Below are 18,624 nucleotides of genomic sequence, written 5' to 3' on the forward strand. Positions count from 1 at the left end.
CAGTGCCTGGAGCCCATGAGCAGGTGCAACAGCTGAGGACAACTGCTGAGGGATTACTGGAGGAACACAGAAACAGCAGCTCTGAAGCGGCTCAGACGAGGCTGCATTGAGAGGAGGGCCGGCAGGAGATGTGTTTGTGGTGCGCGAGCAGAGTTTACACATCAGAAACACCGACTGCTTCAACTGAGACCACGAAGAGTCAACGTGTCCAGATTACAGCGTGAATTCTCTCTGTGAGAATATTCTGTTCTCCTTGTGGTCACTTATCTGACACCTCCCGCTTTAGATGTCGGCTCTTCTTATCGTTGTGAAGCAGAATTCACCAAGCGTTGGATTGTTCACCAACCAATAGGGAACATGAGCCGGTTTGGTGAGACAGGTTAGTTTGACCCTGCTGACGATGTGTTGCAGTAGTAATCCTGTTCAGTGAATTAACAAAAAATAAAACAAAATGAGTGAACAACATCCTGGAAAGTGATCACCTGGAGCTCAATGAGCAGACATGCACCTCTGAGTCTGGTTCTACAGGAAGTGTTTTCACTGTTATCTTTAAAATTAAGGATTCTGCCTCCAATATTCATTGGAGGCAGAAAATCCAGAATAACTTGTTCTCTGTGATATATTCAGTAAAAGTCTTCTCTCAAAGCTTTGCAGATGATTACATTTGAGTTTGGGTTTACGTCTTGTCCTGTCTCTCACCATGTTGAGCCTCAGCGTTGCCTCCTCGCCCCACCCAGGCCTCTCCCCGAGGCTCCGGCATGCAAACAGCTGTCCAGTGATGACGGTGCACGTCCAGGCCTTCTTGGTCTATTTAAAATTTAAAGGTCCTGATAGACAGCTGGGGTGTTGATGCTGTGCGGGAGTGTGTGCAGACTGATCGTCCACTCACTGTTCGACTGGCTCACAAGTTCGACTGGAGTTTCAGACAGCAGGACGGAATCTTCTGGCGTCCCGGCAGCGCGTTTGTCCCTCCGTCATGGGTGCCTTCATAGCCAAGATGTTGCTTCCCACCGTGAGCAGCCTGGTGTTCCTGCCTGCAGCCAGCGTGGCAGCCAAGAGGGGCTTCCACCTGGAGGCCATGGTCTACTTCTTCACCATGTTCTTCACTGCGGTGAGCATCCGTCAGCGCTGTGCTGCTCTTCATCTCTGCATGCTGTCGCATGTTTGTAAATCCGCTGTGAGTTTGGCTGCAGAACATCCTGAAAGCGTTTATATTTAAGGAACCTTCTACATCACATGTGAGCCTCCATCATTTAAAGCAACCTGAATGTGCAGATTATAGTTTACCATCATCTCTGTGGCATAAACAAGATTGTGAATAAGTAAATTGTCACAGAACGGTTCCCTTTTTTAAGAATTTGCAAGAACAATGTTCTTATTAATTAATTTCTCAAAATTCCTCCTCTGTGAAACATTCTTAACAACAATTGTTTGATTTTAACCCTGCATGACAACATATTGCTATAGTTGTGGTTTGCTGTTATAGACACATGTGCATTAAATTTGGACCTGTTGGTGAACTGGTAGCCATGTGTGGTGGGCACAGGTTGAGCTGCTGTCTTCCTGCAGATCTATCATGCTTGTGACGGTCCAGGTCTGTCCATCCTGTGCTTCATGAGATACGACATTCTGGAGTACTTCAGCGTTTATGGGACGGCGCTCTCAATGTGGGTCACCCTCACTGGTCAGTCCTGAAACTAAACTGTACAGTGTGCTGTGGTTCTGTTTTTTGAAGTAGACTATATCCATCCATCCATCCATCCATCCATCCATTCCACTCTACCTAGTTCAGGGTAACGGCCCACTGGAGCCAATTCTAACTAATTATGAGGACAGCCAGACAGGTCAGGACTGGTCTCCACTTCATCACAGGAAAAATACAAACAAATTAAAAACAACAATCATATTCGCACTTTGGGGCATTTTAAGGTCACCAGTTAACTTCACTCTGGAAGGTCCTACTCACCCAAGTTCTTCTCACCTCAAGGCAAGAGTACTAACCACTGCTCCACTGTGCCGCTCTACCATACAATGTCCTGAAAATCATCCTGAGTCACCACTAGACTTTCTACAACATCCACTACATCATTCAAGAAGCATGGAGAATATTGAAGTAAATAGGTCAGTCTTCAACAGCAATGGAGGTCTTTAGATCTTTAGACATTTATCTTAGGCCTTTAGATTTAGATCCAACCGATTTAGTCACACTTAGCAGGGGCCACGGCAATGGAGCTTTAGCGCGGGTCAGCTGACCCACCTGAAGACGGTAGATGAACTGACTTTATGATAACACTGGCGATGGATGAAAAAATATAACTGAAATGAGCAAATTTGCAGAGATTGTGTCCCGCGCTAAAGCTCCCCTGCCATGGCCCCCGCTAAGTGCGGCTAAATCGGTTGGATCTAAATAACTTCTGAAGGACTCCAAGCTGCACGATGTTTGTCTGAGTGAGTATATGAGCATGCACACACCTATAAATAAGGTCCAGGTGTCAAAAAACCGGAGTTGCCCTTTAAGTCTTGTACATAATACAGTTAAATTATTTCATGCCCTGTTGTCGTTTGATATTTTTACATCTCATTAAAGTTGTTTTCCATGTGGACCAGTGTTGTCAGGTCTTTCCCTCTGGGAATAATAATGTATTCAGTCAAATATTGGACTCTTGGAATGGAGGTTCGTTTCTCCCAGTTAGCTCAGCAGACGGCGACTCGCTGGCCGAGCTCGGCCTCAGAAACAACCAGCTGTGTCTGCAGCAGTTGTTTCAACAAATGTTGTGCCTGTATTTAGTTCTGCTCTCACACACTTACATTCCCCTTATTCCATCACTTGATCACACCCATGCACAAACACACAAAACATGTTTACCACCCTCAGTTGACAAGTTTGGATAAAGTTTTCTTTTTTTTTCTTTTTTTTTTTTTACAAATATTAACAATGATTTTGTTGTTCCAGCTTCTTGAAAAGAAAGGTGTCGATCTGGGTTTCAAAATGCTCTCAATAGCCATAACAAACTTAAATAATATTACACAAAGGAAAATATTAAAACAATTCACATGTAGAGAAGTCATAAATCCACAGGTGTCAGAGTAAACCTGAGATCACTGCACTTATGCATAAAAAAAAACAAATTCCACAACTACTGATGGTTAATTTAAAAGATGTGACAGACAAACTCCTAAAATAGCTAGTGCTTGAATAAAAGATACCTAAAACGGCTTATGAAAGAGAAAACAGAAGAGCTAAAAGTATTTTTTTTTGGATGAAACAGTTTGCTGAACTAAATGACTACAAGTTAAATTCAGTAAATATAGTAATGAAACTTTGAACAGCTAAAACTTTATTAAAAACCGTTTGAATTACAACTCAGGATCAGTTGTAAAGCTGTGATGTTTGTTTTATTTGAACGGTTTGGAGGAACTTCTCTAAGGAAACCAGGTCACTTTGCTTGATTCTTAAAGTCCAGAAAGATTTGACAGAATGTCCAAAGTTTCTTGTTGGAAGAGTATATTTACTGATTCAGTTGTAACTGATGATTGATGATTGATGAATGAATGAATACGGAGCTGTGATTGTATCCAGTCTTTCCTGATTTTATAGTGAGTTCCGTTTGTTTTCGCCAGAATGAAAACCTGCTCTGACCCGTGTCATTCCTCTTTCAGCTCTGGGGGATTTCGATGAGCCACAGCGCTCCAGTGTAACGATGTTCGGAGTGTTGACCATCGCTGTGAGGATCTACCAGGACCGCTGGGGCTACGGAGTCTACTCTGGGCCGATCGGATCCGCCGTCTTCATCATCACCGTCAAATGGGTGAGCAGTCCGTGCCTGCGCCTGCCCTCTGCTCTTTGGTCCAATCTGGACCGCTGACTGAGTTCAGTTCACCGCTCTTCCAGTTGCAGAAGATGAAGGAGCTGAGGGCGGTCTACCCCGAGAAGTCCGTGTACACGCAGCAGGTCGGTCCAGGCTGCTGCTTCGGCGCCCTCGCCCTGATGCTGAGGTTCTACTTCGAGGTGAATGAGCTGCAGTGAATTTCAGGTTTCTAGTTCATCTCAAAGAGACTGGGGTCAGGACGGTGTGTGGCTGATCTCCTCTTCCTGCAGGAGTGGGACTACGCCTACGTCCACAGCTTCTACCATCTGTCTCTGGCTGTGTCCTTCGTCTTGCTGCTGCCGAAGAAAAGCCGCTACGCGGGGACGGGACGGAGCGCGGCCAAACTCAGCTGCTTTACCCTCTGCTGCTGCGTACGTCATTGACTGAGTCTTTATTTCAGTTGTCATCACAGAAACCATACAGCTCCAGCACTGAGCCACTTCGCTCATGTGATTAGCTAACAACACTGACACCAGTAGCAGTAGCTAACATGAGTGTTCATCAGGTAAGCTAGGTGGCTAGCTTAAAGGAGCTAAAGGAGCTGCAACTGATTGACTGGACTGCTAAGATTATGTGGGACATGTATAAAGGTGAACTGAATCTTTGTCCTCTTGATATTTTGGCAGAACGTAATTTACAATCTGTCTTAGTTTCGTTATTTTCATTAATATTAAAGAATCTCCGAAACCTGAAAACGGTGCAATATCAGGCTTAAGAGGAAAATGAAAAGTTAAAACAAAAGTGTGTCCTAACAGAGTTATATACATAGAATATGGCTTCACTGAAGTAATGGACTTAATTAGAGGCAAATGCATCTTTTGTGGTGACAAACTGATGAATGAAAGTTTGAAAAGTGAATGTCAACCAGCACCCGACCACCAAACCCCCGAAAACTTTCTCCTCAGAGAAAAATAACTCTTCGTTAGGAATATAGAAAGGAAACTGCATTTCACAAATAGTGTGTCATGAGGTTCCTTCATTTTTTTTTTTTTTTTTAATTTTAGTTGCACAGGGTGTGTTAGGGGGTTATCTAAGTTTACAATGGTAAAAATTTCGGTGCCTTAAGAAAAAGGCTGGAAATCTCTGACCTGAAGTGTCCTCTGTGGAGAAGTAATGCTTCTTAAAACCTTTATTCATCAGTACTTTTAAATCCAAGACTGCGTACTCACATTTAAAGGAGCACAGCTTCAGTGAGCTCGGACTCCTCTAATCCTGCTCGCTCGTTCCTTCCCTGCAGGGAATTTCTCCTGCCTCCTCTCGAGAGAAGACAGACAAGCCCAAGAAGAAGTCGTCTCGGACCGTGTGGACGATCCCCACCGAGAAGCCATGGTCGAGAAGCTGCAGCAGCCCCACCCTGCCGCTGTACACCCCCCCGCCCTCCACCCCGGTCAAAGGGACCAGCATCAGCAAGCTCAAAGAGATGAACGGCTGGAAGTGAAGCCAGACACTGAACTTTCGGCTTCCTCCTGAAGGACAGACGTAAACACAAGTCAGCTCGGAGCAGGGAAATGGGAGAGTTACCAAATGACTGTCAGCTCAACACCGATACTCTTATGTGGCTGTTAAGTTAATCTAGTTCAGCAGGAAAGAAACAACCGCGTGGAAGTTTCTCTCTACTCTTAAAAATCCTTTTTGGCTGGTAGAATATTTAAGGTCAACACGAGGATGGATGTGAGGATTAAAGTGCTGCAAGGCAGCGGGTAAAGAAACAAACAGACTGATGAGCGTGGAGACGTTTGGGGTGAGAGGCAGATCGTCGTGAGATAACCGCCAGGCCTGCGGTGCCCTCGAAGACCTGACGCACGCACAGCTGGTCCAAAGCTGAGGACAAGCTGCTCGCTACCAAAGAACACACACAGCATGATGAGGGAGACGGCGGCTGGGACCGGCCAGTAAAACTGACTGGGAAATTTATGGCAAGAACAAACATTCAGATGGTTCATCTCTTCCAAATGTATAAATTGTCTTTAGAAATGTTCCTCGGGGGAGAGCTTTGGTCTGCTCGCCCTGTCTGGTCACCTCCACCCCTCCTCTCTCCGTTTTCCGTCTCTCACAGAGAGAAATCATGCAGCCTATAAGACTTACAAGGCTGCGGAGCACCTTGATTGTTTAATGTGTCCCAGCGGCTGCTCGGCGGCGCTCTGTGGAACATCAGATGTTGGGTTGAAGGACGGCAGGGCCCAGACATGGCTGACTGAAGCATGCTGATCCTCAACAGACTGTAATATCATTGTTATTTATTGTGGTACAAAAGGTTGTATATTCATGCTTGTGTGTGTTGTTATTTCAATATTTGGAGATTAAAATGAAATATCGTCCCTGTTTAATTGATCTTCAGAGACAGTGTCTGATTCGTGCTTTGCAGAACTTCACCATTGACAAAAACCCCGACTGGCGCGTCAGTCCAGACACGCTCCAGCCGCATACCACTAATCCCATCCCAAACCCATTAACCCGTCCCGCACATGTCACCTGCCTCCAACTCGACCCAAAGACTACAAACGTAGACAAAACAGTCTCTGGCCAGGATGAGAAGAGCCTCCCTCCACCGCAGTGTTTTGAGTGGAGGCCAAGCCGCCGGCCGGTTCCCGCGCCCAGAGAAAGGTGTTATTGTTTGGGCTGAGGAGCTGGCTGGGTGCGCCCTGACAGGACCGTCACTTGAGCCTTTAATTGCAGGAGTGTGAAACACTTCTCGGCTCCTTTATGACCACTGTCTGAGCTTCGTGGCCCTGCCGAGGGGCTCCAGCCCACACACACGCAAGGCTGGGCCGCTGAACACGTGAAAGCTTCAGACCGTCGGTAATACCGCCGAGCTTCACTCAGACACACTCACAGAGGAGCTGCAAGGCTGAAAAAACAAAACAACACCGGAATGTAAAGGTGTGAGCATGATCTTAAACCTGGAGCACACGGAGATGTTATATGGTGTGTTCAATATGAGGCCCGAGACGAGGTGGTGATACGAATACAGCCAAACAGCTCGTTCCCCGTCAGACACCGCTGTCAGTGCCAGTGCATCCCCATCTAGAGAATACTGAAAATCACAACCCTTCTCAGGTCCGAGACCGGTTCAGACTGTTCAAAAGCCTGCAGTTTAACTTTTTCACACTATTTGGCCATCAAATTAAAAACCGGCGAATATTCTTTCAGGTAAATTGTCTCAGCTTGAATTTGTCTGTCACAAGGATCTAAATGTGAGTTTTTCATTGAGACGTGCAGATGAAGGCGGCGCTGTGTCTCTGACAGAGCTCATGGTGTGAACCCGGACAAGCTGAAATATAGACAAGAAACTCAAATAAACTCAATAAAACTGCCTTGAGCACTGCAGAGAAGTGATTTTGTGTGATATGAAAGTCCTTTTCAGAGCCAGTCAAGAGTAATGGTTGAGTTTTGATTGGAGTGGATGAAGCAGAGGAGTTCTGGTATGTGTGGTATGTTTGTGCTGAGAGTACCTGCAGCTCTCAGAGCAGACCTCCTCCTCCTCCTCCTCCCCCTGCTCCTCCTCCTCCCTGTCAGCTGTTACCACAGCTGTTGTTAATGCTGGAGGATCAGCTGCAGCCACAACACTGCTCAAACTGCACATCCACCACCTGTTAACAGCTGACAGCAGCCACGGTCCACAAAAGCAAGTCTGGGAGTTCATGAAGTTTGTTTTATGGCAATTGCTTTCCTGTAAAAAAGAAAGCATTGCTCCAGCCATGTGGTCGAAAAACTACAAACAGAACATCTTAAACAAGACAGAAAACTAAGCAGAGAGAGTGGAGACCTCAACACTCGATGAGGAAAAACACAAATACTGCAAGACAAAAACAGCTGCAAAGAATTGATCAAACTCAAAGGTCCACCACAAGAACTATCGGGGCTGGATAAACACAACAGCTGACCGGATCTGAAACCTGACGTCTACATCCCAGGACAGCGTCTACATGCGGCCATCCAGCTAAAACAAACAGATTGTCCCCCAGCAACCACCTCCGATTATCAGTCTGATCAATCTGAAAGAAATTATTTAATTTAATGAACAGGGACAGGAATATATTGATGAACAGCTGGACGGATGGATGGACGGATTCTGTTTAAGCACATCACTGCTTTCAATCTTTGTGTTCTGACCTAAGAGCCTGTAAGCAGGTGTAAACAGTAAATCTGTGGTCGCTGTCTTTGTAAAAGAGGTTGGACTTCGTCTCTGGTTTACTCAGCCTCGGACACCACAGGTCAGAAACTACCAGGAGACTCAGATCATCTGCTGAAGCTACAGAGTCAGCTCCTAGTGATGAAATTTTTTTGCTCTCTAAAACAAATCAAAGCAGTGAAACTGAACCGGAACAGTGTGTATCTGCTGCCACCTTGCTTCAGTGCTGAGGCCAGCAGATTGTCACCAACAGTTTCATGTTCCATGAGTTGAATGGTTTCATTGATTTTTTTTTTTTTTTTTTTTTTTTTTTTTTGTTGAATGAAAAATTAAAAGATAAATCTAATTAATTATGTGTGCATCTGTCCTCCTCCACACAGTTACACCACAACAACACACCTCTGAGCAACCACACACCTCCACATACAACTGACCTCTACAAAACTGTGTGTGTGTGTGTGTGTGTGTGTGTGTGTGTGTGTGTGTGTGTGTGTGTGTGTGTGTGTGTGTGTGTGTGTGTGTGTGTGTGTGTGTGTGTGTGTGATCATTTTAGATCAGATATTGGTACACATATTAACAGCAATTCAAACCAATCAATCAATTGATGTTGAGATTTTATTTTGTCATTTGAAAAAATGTTTGTAAGACATTCGACTCAAGTGAGGGATTTAAATATTTACCGAAAAAAAGGAGTTGATGGATTGCTTCCAGGGCATAAGGATTCGATTTGAGCAGAATAATTCTGGGACGGTTCACACACGTGTCAAAACGAACCAGTGGAAACTTCAGAATTCCCATTCCCGTGGTGTTCCGTGAAGGCAGCGCAGCAGTATGGGACCACGTGACCCTTACACAACAGGAAGTGGAGAGTACTGACAGAAAGGTAACGCACGCTTCTTTTGACCTCCTGTTACCTGAACCCCATATGTGTGTGTGAGTGTGTGTGTGGACTAAAGAGAGACCTGGTCCGGGTCTGCTGAGGGGTTTTCTGAGCTTTATTCCAGATCTGCAGTCTCAGCGTAACAAACAGAAGCAGGTTCCAGCTCCTCATCAGTAAACCAGTCAGCAGGCTCTCTGTGAGTTTGATATTTCCATCAAGCTCAACCAATAATCTGCTTTTATCTGCTACACTCTGTGTTTGAGTCAAACAAGCTGAGGAAAACAAAACAATCAACTTTTTCTTTAATTCAAGATACATTGAATCAAATGCAGTTGCTGGAAAATCAATAGTCACAATGTAAAGGAGGGCTGTATGAAGTGTTGAAGTGTGTACAAAGTGAAGTGTAGCTCTCTGTAGTGGACCATTGATCTGTTTCTGACAGTCTGAGCAGGTCAAGGTTCATATCAGACTCACTGCTATTCTAATGAAGGGAAATCTGTTCTACTGCAGTAGAAACTCTGTGAATCACTGGGCTGATTAACAGTGATTCAGTCTTATTTCTATTGCACAGAATACTACACAGTCATTTCATAACAGAGAGAAACCACACAAAACCACCACAAGAGCAGAGGAGACGGGAAGAAACCTGCACAGCCAGACTCAGAGGAGACTTTCTGCAGAACCAGACTGAATGTCTGTCCCGTCTGGTCGATAGGGGAGAAAGCGACAGAACAGACAGCTGTGATACACTCGGCCTGCATTAAGCTGTGTTCTTGAAGATCCTCTGTGCTGTTCAACACTCTGCAGGCGGCTCTCGAACCCGGGCTCCCAGGATGGCCGACCTGCAGCTGAGTGCAGACGAGGAGATGGTGGAGAGGCTCCTGGACGCTGCGGCCAGAGGAGACCTGGGTCAGGTGTCCTCCGTGCTGTCCCGCGCCCCCTCGCTCATCGACCGGACGGGGAGCCGCGGCTGGACGGCGCTGATGTTTGGAGCTCGTAACGGACACTACGACGTGGTGAAGGAGCTGCTGGACCGCGGGTACGAGCGCTCCGCTCAGCTTCCTGTCTTTCACTGGCTAAATTACATTTTCTGATCGCTTCCTGACTGCAGAAGCTCGGTTCTGACACTTGAGATGGAGCTAGTGACACTGAGTTTCCACTATTTCATCTCCAAGTTGTGACAGGTTCTCAGTCAACGCCTCTTCGCAGACCGCCTATGATATTTCCAAGTTCTGGGGCCACGGACACGTCTGCAGGCTGCTGGGCCGGACAGACGCTCCCGGAGAGAACTACTTCGGCAGGGAGACGCTGGACCGGCTCAGCGCGAGGAGGACCGACCAGGCGTGGCTGGAGGCCAGGCGGACGGCGGCCGACACCGTCTACCTGCTGTTCTCCAAGCTCAGCCCCATGGTCAGCACGTCCTGCAGGCGGCAGGGAGGGCAGGTGGGCGAACACACTCCGATCAACACGCTCAAAGAGTGTTCAGTGAAAGCAGGAAGTACACAGACCGCTTTCCATAGTATCTACCGATAGATACTGGCTTTTTTTTCCTCTCAAAGCTGATTTTTTCTTGCCTCCTGGTTTGGAATGAACTCTCACTGTGAGGCTTAGCTGGATGTTTTTGATTTGACTTTTCTAAAAAAACAATGAAAAATAAGAAAATTACTCCAAATGAAGTCGCTGTTTATTTTTAACATTTTGAATCAAACTGTGTAAAACCTCTGCAGCACAATAGGTGGACTGAATGAGTGTTTCAGGATAGCCTGCTCTGCTGTTTCACTGTTTAATGAGTGTATTCATGACTTCCTGCCTTCACACACACTTCTTCACTAAAACTCAGCCGCCTCCACTGAATGAATCCACTGGTTTGAGCCTGTCCTCGTGGCTTCTTTCATTCCATGTATTGAACGAAGACGTCTTGGTTTCTCCCTCACGTCACCGATTGGTGGCGTCCCTCTACCTGTGGTTAAAGTTACATGATCAGATGTTCTGAGCGGCCCCTCCCTCCCTGCCGCGACGAGGCCAGGCTTCATAACCATCGCCAGTGTTTGTGACTGTTTCAGCCGGAGCTGCGGCTGTGTCGACTGGGACACGACGCCGTGAAGCCTCTGCTCCAGAAACCGTCCACTGTGCTCGTCTTTCTGGGAGTGGAGAGGACCGACCCCCCCTCCCCCTCCTGCCAGGCGGACGAGGCTCCCCGGGACCCTCCGGCCTGGTTTGCCGTCGGCACGGAGGAAGACGCCGACGAGTTTCTGGCAGGTGGCGGAGAAGAGAAGCGCCTGTTTCCGCGGTCGTCCCACCGAGACCTGCTGACGCTGAGCGAGGACGAAGCTGGTGAGGCTCCTCCCCCTTCCCCTCCCCCTCCCCCTCCTCCCGGTCTGGACCGTGTTCCCTGTCCCCCCCTCCTCCAGGAGTGGTGGCCCAGGCCCGCTCCGTCCTGGCCTGGCACAACCGCTACAGCTTCTGCTCCACCTGCGGCGGCGGCACCCGCCTGGAGGACGGAGGATACAAGAGGAGCTGCCTGAACGCCGAGTGCCCGAGCCTCCGGGGGGTCCACAACACCTGCTACCCCCGAGTCGGTACGACGCCACACACACATCACATTTACCAGATCTGGAATCTCAGTCCAGTTCAAACCAAATCTTGGAGTTATTCCTTCTCACTCAGTGTAAAAAAAAAAAAAAAAAAAAACCTCGGACACACAAACGGACAGACGTGTTCCTGAGCGCCGGACTCTGCAGGCGTCTGGTTGAGTGATGAGGAGGAAAAGCCGCTGGCTGTGTGTGTTTCAGACCCGGTGGTCATCATGCTGGTGATCCATCCTGACGGACAGCAGTGCTTACTGGGGAGGAAGAAGATGTTTCCTGCTGGGATGTTCTCCTGCTTGGCTGGATTCGTTGAGCCGGGTACGTTTATATGAGGTGAAAGGTTTCTGACCCTGACCCTAAGTCTGACCCTGACCCCGACCCTGCAGGGGAGACCCTGGAGGAGGCTGTGCGGAGGGAGACTCAGGAGGAGAGCGGGGTGAAGGTGGGTCGGGTCCAGTACGTGTCCTGCCAGCCCTGGCCCATGCCCTCCAGCCTCATGATCGGCTGCCTCGCCGTCGCTGTAACGACAGACATCCGAGTGGATGAGAACGAGATCGAGGAGGCCCGCTGGTTCTCCAGGCAGCAGGTGTCTCAGACGCCCTCATTTCCAGCTGAGTAGAGTAGAGCAGAGTGCTGACGGCCGCTGCTTCCTGCTGTGTCCAGGTGATGGACTCTCTCCTGGACGGAGCCCAGCGCGTCCTCACCGTTCCTCCCAGACAGACCATCGCTCACCAGCTCATCAAACACTGGATTGGGATGAACGCCAACCTGTAGCACGAACCTGAAGCTGCAGGTCGAACCGCCACACTCAGCAGACCGGGACTGGGAACTCGGATCGGGGTTCCCCTCCGCCCGACTCAGAGAGCGGCAGCAGATCCCGGCTGGAGGCTCCAGAGATTCCGAGAGAACAGTGATTTTAATGGTGCTGAAAGTCTCTGTTTCAGCTTTATTCTGTTTTTATCCAACATGTCCATCAGTTTCGTGAAGCTCAGGTTGAATCTGATCTTCACAATGTTTAATGTGCAAGTCTCCGAGATGAAGTTCAACCAGTCATTAGATCATGTCACAGCTTACACTCTGGAGTGTTTTCTGTTTCCATTATGAAGATACAGTCCTGAATGATCAGGGAAGTGTTTTAAAGCTAAACTGGAGTTAAAGTTAAGAACCCCAAACACACACTCCTCTAGCTGAGAGTCCTGCTGAGTGTGTTTCATATTCTCATCTCTGTTGTTATTCATAATACCAGCTGTTTAGTTAAAAAAAACTATTCCATGCTAATTTCTTTATTTTCAGGACAATAAATCACAACTTGTTTGACATTCCATTTAATTTTTTAATCATAAAGCGACATGTATAAAGATATGGAGCCACTAGATGACCACAAAGCTGCTACAGGACCACAGAAAATCCTCCACTACCACTGAGTTTCCAAAGATAAATGTCTAAAAGAAGGAGAACAGATCCAAAAACAAAGATGCTTCTGAGCAGAAAAATATTTTTTTTTAAAGTCTCCAAAAAGGAAGTCTTTGTGAGTAACTGGAATTACTGGAGTCTGTTCTGACACTGGACAGAGTTTGAGCGCCGCGGCTCCGGACAGACAGTCTGGTCTTCAGTGGACGTCTGGTCTGTCGCTCTGCTCTGGGTTCCTGTAGTCGGCCTCACAGACCAGGTCCGAGCCGTCCGTCTGTCCTCTCAGGAGGACGGAGCTCATCAGATAGTCGGAGCTGCAGATCACCTGGTACCCAGCGGGCAGATGGGCCGGCTCTACCCGGCCCTCCCCGGGGGTCTGGGCCCAATGGGGGTCCGGTTTGTGTCCCGGGCGGCTGGCGGTCAGCGCCGGGTCCTCCAGCAGACGGGAGCTGGGACTCACCACGATGAGGCTCCCAGTCACCTGGAAGCCCCTGAGGTCCAGGATCTTCCTCTCGGTCAGCTTCTGCTGGAGGCGACAGGACGTGATGCGTTTTGTTGGAGATTCTTCTTTGAAGGTTTCTGAAAACTGGGACAAGCTGCCTGACCTGAGAGGCGGGGTCCTCCGGCCAGCGGCACGACGTGCTGTCCCGAGGGTCGGAGACGGGCGGGAAGCAGTACGACTTGTACCTGCAGGACCAATTCAGAGGGTGAAGAGACGGGAGCAGTACTCCGCTCACATCCTCTCAGGTTTAGATCTTAGGTCTTAGTTTTAGTCCAAACTATCAGCTCCACCGCACAATCAGCATTCCTGCAAGTGCACGTTTTGGGCTGGAGAATCAACAATCAGACTAAAACTCCAGCTTTCATTTCACATGAGCTGAGCTGGAACCACAGAAGGTTCCTCCTGCCCTCATCTCCCAGCAGGAACCAAGACTCACACAGTCCTGGACAGGACGGAGACGATGAGCAGAGACAGGAGCAGCAGGAGGACACACACTGGAGTCACCAGCAGCTTCTCATCTGCAGAGCACACACACACACACACACAGTCAGATTAAGCTGCTCTCAGTGTCAGCACCACCCGCCAGCCTCCAGAGTGGCTACATGTTCCCCGTGTGTGTGTGTGTGTGTGTGTGTGTGTAACACACCAAAGTGTGTTTTCTGCTGGACGATGTGTGTGGAGGAGTCGTCAGCCAGCAGGTGCAGGGAGTACTCGGTGCTGGGCGTGAGGTTGGAGAAGGTCAGCCGGTTCTGATCGGGCCAGATGGAGCGAGCTGCAGAGGAAGGCGGGTTTCAGAGCATCGCCAGACTCGGTGTGTGTCGTGGGAAAACCTCACCTGGGCCTCAGAACCTACTCTGGGTGTGGCGGTCTCCCTTCAGCATGGCTCTGTAGCTCTCCACTCTCATCGGTCCACGCTTCTGTTGCCACGCCCACATGACCGTCACGCTCGTCTTATTGAAGCTCACAACCTTCAAACCGGCAGCCTCCACCAGAGCTGGAAGACAGGAAGACGACCTTTCTTCCTCTCAGGAACATTTCTCCTTTTTTGCCTCCATTTTCAGAATTTTCTCTTTTTTTTTTTTTAACTTATTTTTTATTTTGAACATTCAACGTACATACATCAACAACTTGCCACAATCATTATATTCACTCTCAACAATCCCTTCACTGAAATATATTTTTCTTTTTTTTTCTTTTTAATAAAAGTAGGAAAGTAAATAACAAAAAAAAAGTCCGAATAAATAGATAGATAAGCATATCATCCTCACAGCAATCAAAATAAATAAATAAATAAATAAACAAATAAACACGTCAATAAATAAAAATAAAAGGGGATCCAACAATCAGATGTAGCTTCAATGACCCACACATTTGCGTATCAAGAAGTCAAGACTTAGGGATGCTCATCCTACATCATTGCAATATCAGAGGTATCACAGGCTTCCATCTCTTCAAAAAAAATTTAATTTTCTGTCTTTTCAGGTATTCTAGTGTTCCCCCCTCCTCCTCCTATCAAACCCTGACCTCCCTCATCCCCGTACCTCCTCGCTGCACACTGGCAGGCAGAGACTGAGCAGGTCCACACTGCTGCTTGTAGACGGGGAACACCGAGACCAGGTAGGGCTTTTTAGGATCAACATCTGAGGAGACATGATCGATGGAGCATTTCACCCTGGTGAGCGACTGAAGAGGGAAACACGCGTTAGACCAGGAACCGGAATTCATGCCGTCAGCACCTCGAATGACGGCGGACGTGTCGAAGCTGCTGACTGCAGACCAGCGGCTGACCGCTTCACTCTCAAGTCGCCACAGGACGGCGTAATGGCCGAGAGGAGGGGCAGACGGCAGGCCTTCAGGGCATCTCCACTGGACACGAAGGGCTTCGTCGCCCGGGCGAAGGCTGGAAATCCACAAGTGTCTGACGGCGGGGAGAACTGCGGGAAGCAAGGAAAGTGTCACAACACCTGTCCCCCTTTCACAGGTTCAGCTTCATTTGAAGGCGTCTCTGCCTGACGTCTGAACTGGGAGTTGCTGCTCCGTCTCTTCCTCTTCTGACACAAACCGGACAGTCATCGTGACGAGACGCGGCGCTGCTTTACGTAACCTTCGTCCTGCCGGTGTTTACCGTCCGCAGGCAGCGCACGGCCCAGCCAGCCAGTCTCAGGTTTCTGTTGTCTGACTGCAGAACTCCAACACGATGTGAACTGCTGGACGGCACCGTGGAGCAGTGGATAGCAGCTTCACACCTGAGGAAAGCTGTTCTCGCCTCTAACCTGCTGCTGACCAGACCTTTAAGTGTTATCAAGTGTGACGTTTGTATGTTTTCTTGCATGTTACTCCCACATAATAAATTACTGTTGATTATTCATTTTAAATTGGGCATCACAGAAAGTCTCTTTCTGTAACAAAAAAAAAAAAAAAATGGCATTAGCTGATTAGCTGTGGAACCACAGTGTTCATCAAGGATGGTCTCTTTCCTGCTCAGGCACTGCACAGGGCGAGAGACACGAGGCCCCAAGCCAGCAATTGTTTTTTAAGGATCCATAGACATGAACGCTAAATGAAGCGACCGCTGTATAACAGTGAGCTAAAGGTCCCTTCCACTGTTCAGCTTCGGACCTGCAGCCTTGTAGCCAGCAGCTCCTTCAGCTCCTAGCAGTGTTTCTGTCAGCTGGACTTCAAGCAGCACTCTGGAGATTCTTTAACATTAATGAGACAGACAGAAATGAGCAGTGGTACCCACCGCTGTGTCCCTGGGGGTCAATCTGGACACGTGTGGCAGGTCCAGAGCCGGCCGTGTTGAAGGCCGCTACAGTCGCACTCCCGTTGTGCTCTTTCACTGTCAAGACCGCCGTTTCCCCAGTGACGTTGTGAGTCAGTCCGCCTGGACTGTAGCGCACCGTGTAGCCGAGAACGCGGAACCCGGCTTCAAGTGAGTCCAGAGGCTAAAGAGAGCAGAAACACTTCCTGACGGTCAGTTTGTGAATAAATGTTAGACACATTTAGCTGGAGGGTCCATCGTGTGCGCAGCGCACCAAGAGGACCGAGTCGCTGACTGTGACGGGGGGAGTAAAGCGCCGAGGGACAAGAAAATACCAGTTTCAAGAGATTATCAGTTTCCCAGGCCTGCTGTGGTCTTGGAATGTTTTTGAGACAACTGAGAGCAGTTAAACCCTCATAGCGTCTTCATGCATGACAGTTGCTCTATTTTTAAACTCGCCTCACTCTTCTCACCTCTCTATCACATTTTGCTATCTGAGTCGACTCAACATCCGAACACAAAATGGTGAACACGTCGACATGTCGCAAGCTGCAAAACGTGTTTTCACTGCTGGTCACGTCACGGCCCCGTTGTATCCGACACACCTTCCACAGGAGACGGAGGAGGAGTGATCCATCAGGGTGTGTTCCCTCCACTCTGTAGCAGACCTCAGGAGCGCTGGACGGCGCTGCAGGACAGACTGTGGTCAGCAGGGTTTCTCTTCTGAAGTGGCCTCAGCTGTGTGTGGAGGAAAACCTTCACCTCTGTCTCGGGTTCTTTCGCTGGCGTCGGCGCTCCAGACAGTCCAGACGCCGCCGGATGTGGTCCTGCAGGACACGGCGGCGCTGTAGACGGTGAAGGGCAGGAGGCCTTTCATGACGTAGCTCGCATTCTGATCGGCACTCACAGGAACAGAACCTGGTGCCTGCAACACAAAAACCACAAGACTGAAACCGACCTGATGTTTGGGTGGTTCTGTGCAGTGTGGAGATCCCGCCAGGCCGCTCTGGACCTGGACCTGGACCTGGACCTGGACCTGGACCTGCAGACCACAGCTGCCTCCAGGCCTTTCTAACCTGAGTCCAGACGTGGGTGTGGTTGAGTCTGTGGCGAAGCCGGCAGCTGCCGTCAGCGCTGCTTCTCCACGACACCAGCAGCGAATCCTCAGACAGTGGGGTCAGTGAGGGTCGGGGGGGCTGGACTGGGGGGCCAGAGCAGAGCAACAGGTCAGAGTGACTGTGATACAGCGCCGTGTCGGACCTTCAGGCAGACAGACTCCTCTAACCTGCCTGATAGAGAGTCACAGTGCGAGGCTCAGACCACGTCTCGGCCCCCGTCTTCAGGCCTCGGATCCTGGCGCTCACGTTGAAGGTGGCTGCCAAGTTAAAGAAGCCGGGACAAGAGAAGACTTGGTCTTCACTGAGGAAGCAGAATGAGAAGACAGTGAAGATCATCTCAGGAGATGGGGTGGGGTGGGGGGTGGGGGGGTGAGCAGCGGACCTGGTGAAGATCAGGGACGCCGCAGACTCTGAATCCAGACTCCAGCCGCAGGTCATGGAGGAGTCTCCAGACTCAGACTGGTGGTAGGAGCACCACATGTTCAGATCCCCTGCAGGAAGACAGCTTCACGTCATTTCACACATCTCCACCGGACACATGAACTTATTTATCTATTTATAAGGTTTCTATATATCCAGAATTGACTGTTATTTCCTGTTGGGGGGAGTTGGGGGGGGGGGGGTGTTCTCACTCTGCACTGATGAAGGTGATGGAGGATCACAGTCTGTGGGCTCAGTCACACACACTCGCTGGTTTTCCCCACACAGCTTCAGCTCAGACTGGATCACTTTCACCTCTGTAGCTTCAAAACAAAGACCGGAGCTTCTGACAGGTTCCGACTCTTCATCACACTGTTTCAATCTGGAATCTAAACATTGCTGTATCCTCTTGATGATATACAAGTTGTAAAACGTAGAAAAATCTTAATCCAAATACTCCACAATTTATCCTGAAACCCGATCAGTCACGAATAGTACACGTAACACATGTTCTGATTGTTTGACAGGATGTAAGATCTAAATAAATGTAGCTGAACATGATGATAAATGAAGTTTTTAAAGAACTTACCAGAAGACAACACAAACCTGTGGAGGCTCAGCACTGCACAGGTGATACTGGACAGCTTGAGGAAGAAAACAGCCATTGTGAGGAATCAAGACAAGACTATCTGCTCCTTCCAAACAGCCTGAACATCCCCAACGGCATCTGTCCTTCCTTGGAAAGTGCAGAGAAACCCTTGAGAGTGAGGGCTGAACATGTAAGGAGGAAGTGAGGCAGTACAGGAAGCTGGTCATGTCAGATCGCTGCAACACCTCAGTCTGAGAAAAACATCAAAATTCATCTGAAAGGAAGCAAGAAAACGATAAGATCAAAAAGCAGAGCTGAACCCTGAACCCTCTGAGCCCCATCAGAGGGGGGTCTG

At 48.8% G+C, this 18,624-nt stretch overlaps 3 protein-coding genes across 5 annotated transcripts; 2 read left to right on the plus strand and 1 right to left on the minus strand.

The window, feature by feature from the left end:
- Positions 1-976: 976 nt before the first annotated feature.
- Positions 977-5,307, plus strand: LOC115385729 (protein myomaker). The gene is made up of 6 exons (XM_030087797.1): positions 977-1,111; positions 1,570-1,684; positions 3,661-3,809; positions 3,893-4,009; positions 4,100-4,240; positions 5,107-5,307. Exons 1-6 carry the CDS (start codon positions 977-979, stop codon positions 5,305-5,307), a joined length of 858 nt encoding a protein of 285 aa, XP_029943657.1.
- Positions 5,308-8,841: 3,534 nt separating this feature from the next.
- LOC115385724 (peroxisomal NADH pyrophosphatase NUDT12-like) lies at positions 8,842-12,798 on the plus strand. The gene is made up of 8 exons (XM_030087792.1): positions 8,842-8,884; positions 9,689-9,920; positions 10,057-10,324; positions 10,945-11,215; positions 11,293-11,460; positions 11,674-11,787; positions 11,856-12,055; positions 12,133-12,798. The coding sequence occupies exons 2-8, from the start codon at positions 9,715-9,717 to the stop codon at positions 12,241-12,243; spliced, it is 1,338 nt and encodes a 445-aa protein (XP_029943652.1). The 5' UTR covers positions 8,842-8,884; positions 9,689-9,714; the 3' UTR covers positions 12,244-12,798.
- LOC115385719 (interleukin-6 receptor subunit beta-like) lies at positions 12,790-18,463 on the minus strand. 3 transcript variants are annotated; one of them, XM_030087780.1, is made up of 15 exons: positions 18,270-18,463; positions 17,893-17,997; positions 17,643-17,751; positions 17,428-17,561; positions 17,219-17,343; positions 16,905-17,067; positions 16,748-16,830; positions 16,125-16,326; positions 15,118-15,315; positions 14,923-15,021; positions 14,235-14,375; positions 14,028-14,153; positions 13,818-13,899; positions 13,485-13,566; positions 12,790-13,405 (listed from the first exon to the last, which is right to left on the minus strand). In XM_030087780.1, exons 1-15 carry the CDS (start codon positions 18,343-18,345, stop codon positions 13,079-13,081), a joined length of 2,052 nt encoding a protein of 683 aa, XP_029943640.1. In that variant the 5' UTR covers positions 18,346-18,463; the 3' UTR covers positions 12,790-13,078. The 3 variants fall into 3 exon arrangements, with proteins under 3 accessions (XP_029943640.1, XP_029943639.1, XP_029943638.1); XM_030087779.1 differs by having other exon boundaries at positions 12,790-13,402; positions 17,893-18,003; XM_030087778.1 differs by having other exon boundaries at positions 17,893-18,003.
- Between the last annotated feature and the right edge of the window lie 161 nt (positions 18,464-18,624).

This window comes from Salarias fasciatus, unplaced genomic scaffold (genome assembly GCF_902148845.1).
Source record: "Salarias fasciatus unplaced genomic scaffold, fSalaFa1.1, whole genome shotgun sequence".
NCBI classification, from domain to species: domain Eukaryota; kingdom Metazoa; phylum Chordata; class Actinopteri; order Blenniiformes; family Blenniidae; genus Salarias; species Salarias fasciatus.

Excerpts from the sequence above, each read along its gene's own strand:
- LOC115385719 (XM_030087778.1), bottom strand. The coding sequence starts at position 18,345 with ATGGCTGTTTTCTTCCTCAAGCTGTCCAGTATCACCTGTGCAGTGCTG. Across the intron at positions 16,327-16,747 it reads TCCTCCGTCTCCTGTGGAAG|CCTCTGGACTCACTTGAAGC; the intron begins GTGTGTCGGATA and ends TGCTCTCTTTAG. Across the intron at positions 15,316-16,124 it reads TGACCCCCAGGGACACAGCG|TTCTCCCCGCCGTCAGACAC; the intron begins GTGGGTACCACT and ends TGCTTCCCGCAG.
- LOC115385724 (XM_030087792.1), top strand. The coding sequence starts at position 9,715 with ATGGCCGACCTGCAGCTGAGTGCAGACGAGGAGATGGTGGAGAGGCTC. Across the intron at positions 11,788-11,855 it reads GGCTGGATTCGTTGAGCCGG|GGGAGACCCTGGAGGAGGCT; the intron begins GTACGTTTATAT and ends CCGACCCTGCAG. Across the intron at positions 12,056-12,132 it reads GCTGGTTCTCCAGGCAGCAG|GTGATGGACTCTCTCCTGGA; the intron begins GTGTCTCAGACG and ends TGCTGTGTCCAG.
- LOC115385729 (XM_030087797.1), top strand. The coding sequence starts at position 977 with ATGGGTGCCTTCATAGCCAAGATGTTGCTTCCCACCGTGAGCAGCCTG. Across the intron at positions 3,810-3,892 it reads TCATCATCACCGTCAAATGG|TTGCAGAAGATGAAGGAGCT; the intron begins GTGAGCAGTCCG and ends CCGCTCTTCCAG. Across the intron at positions 4,241-5,106 it reads GCTTTACCCTCTGCTGCTGC|GGAATTTCTCCTGCCTCCTC; the intron begins GTACGTCATTGA and ends CCTTCCCTGCAG.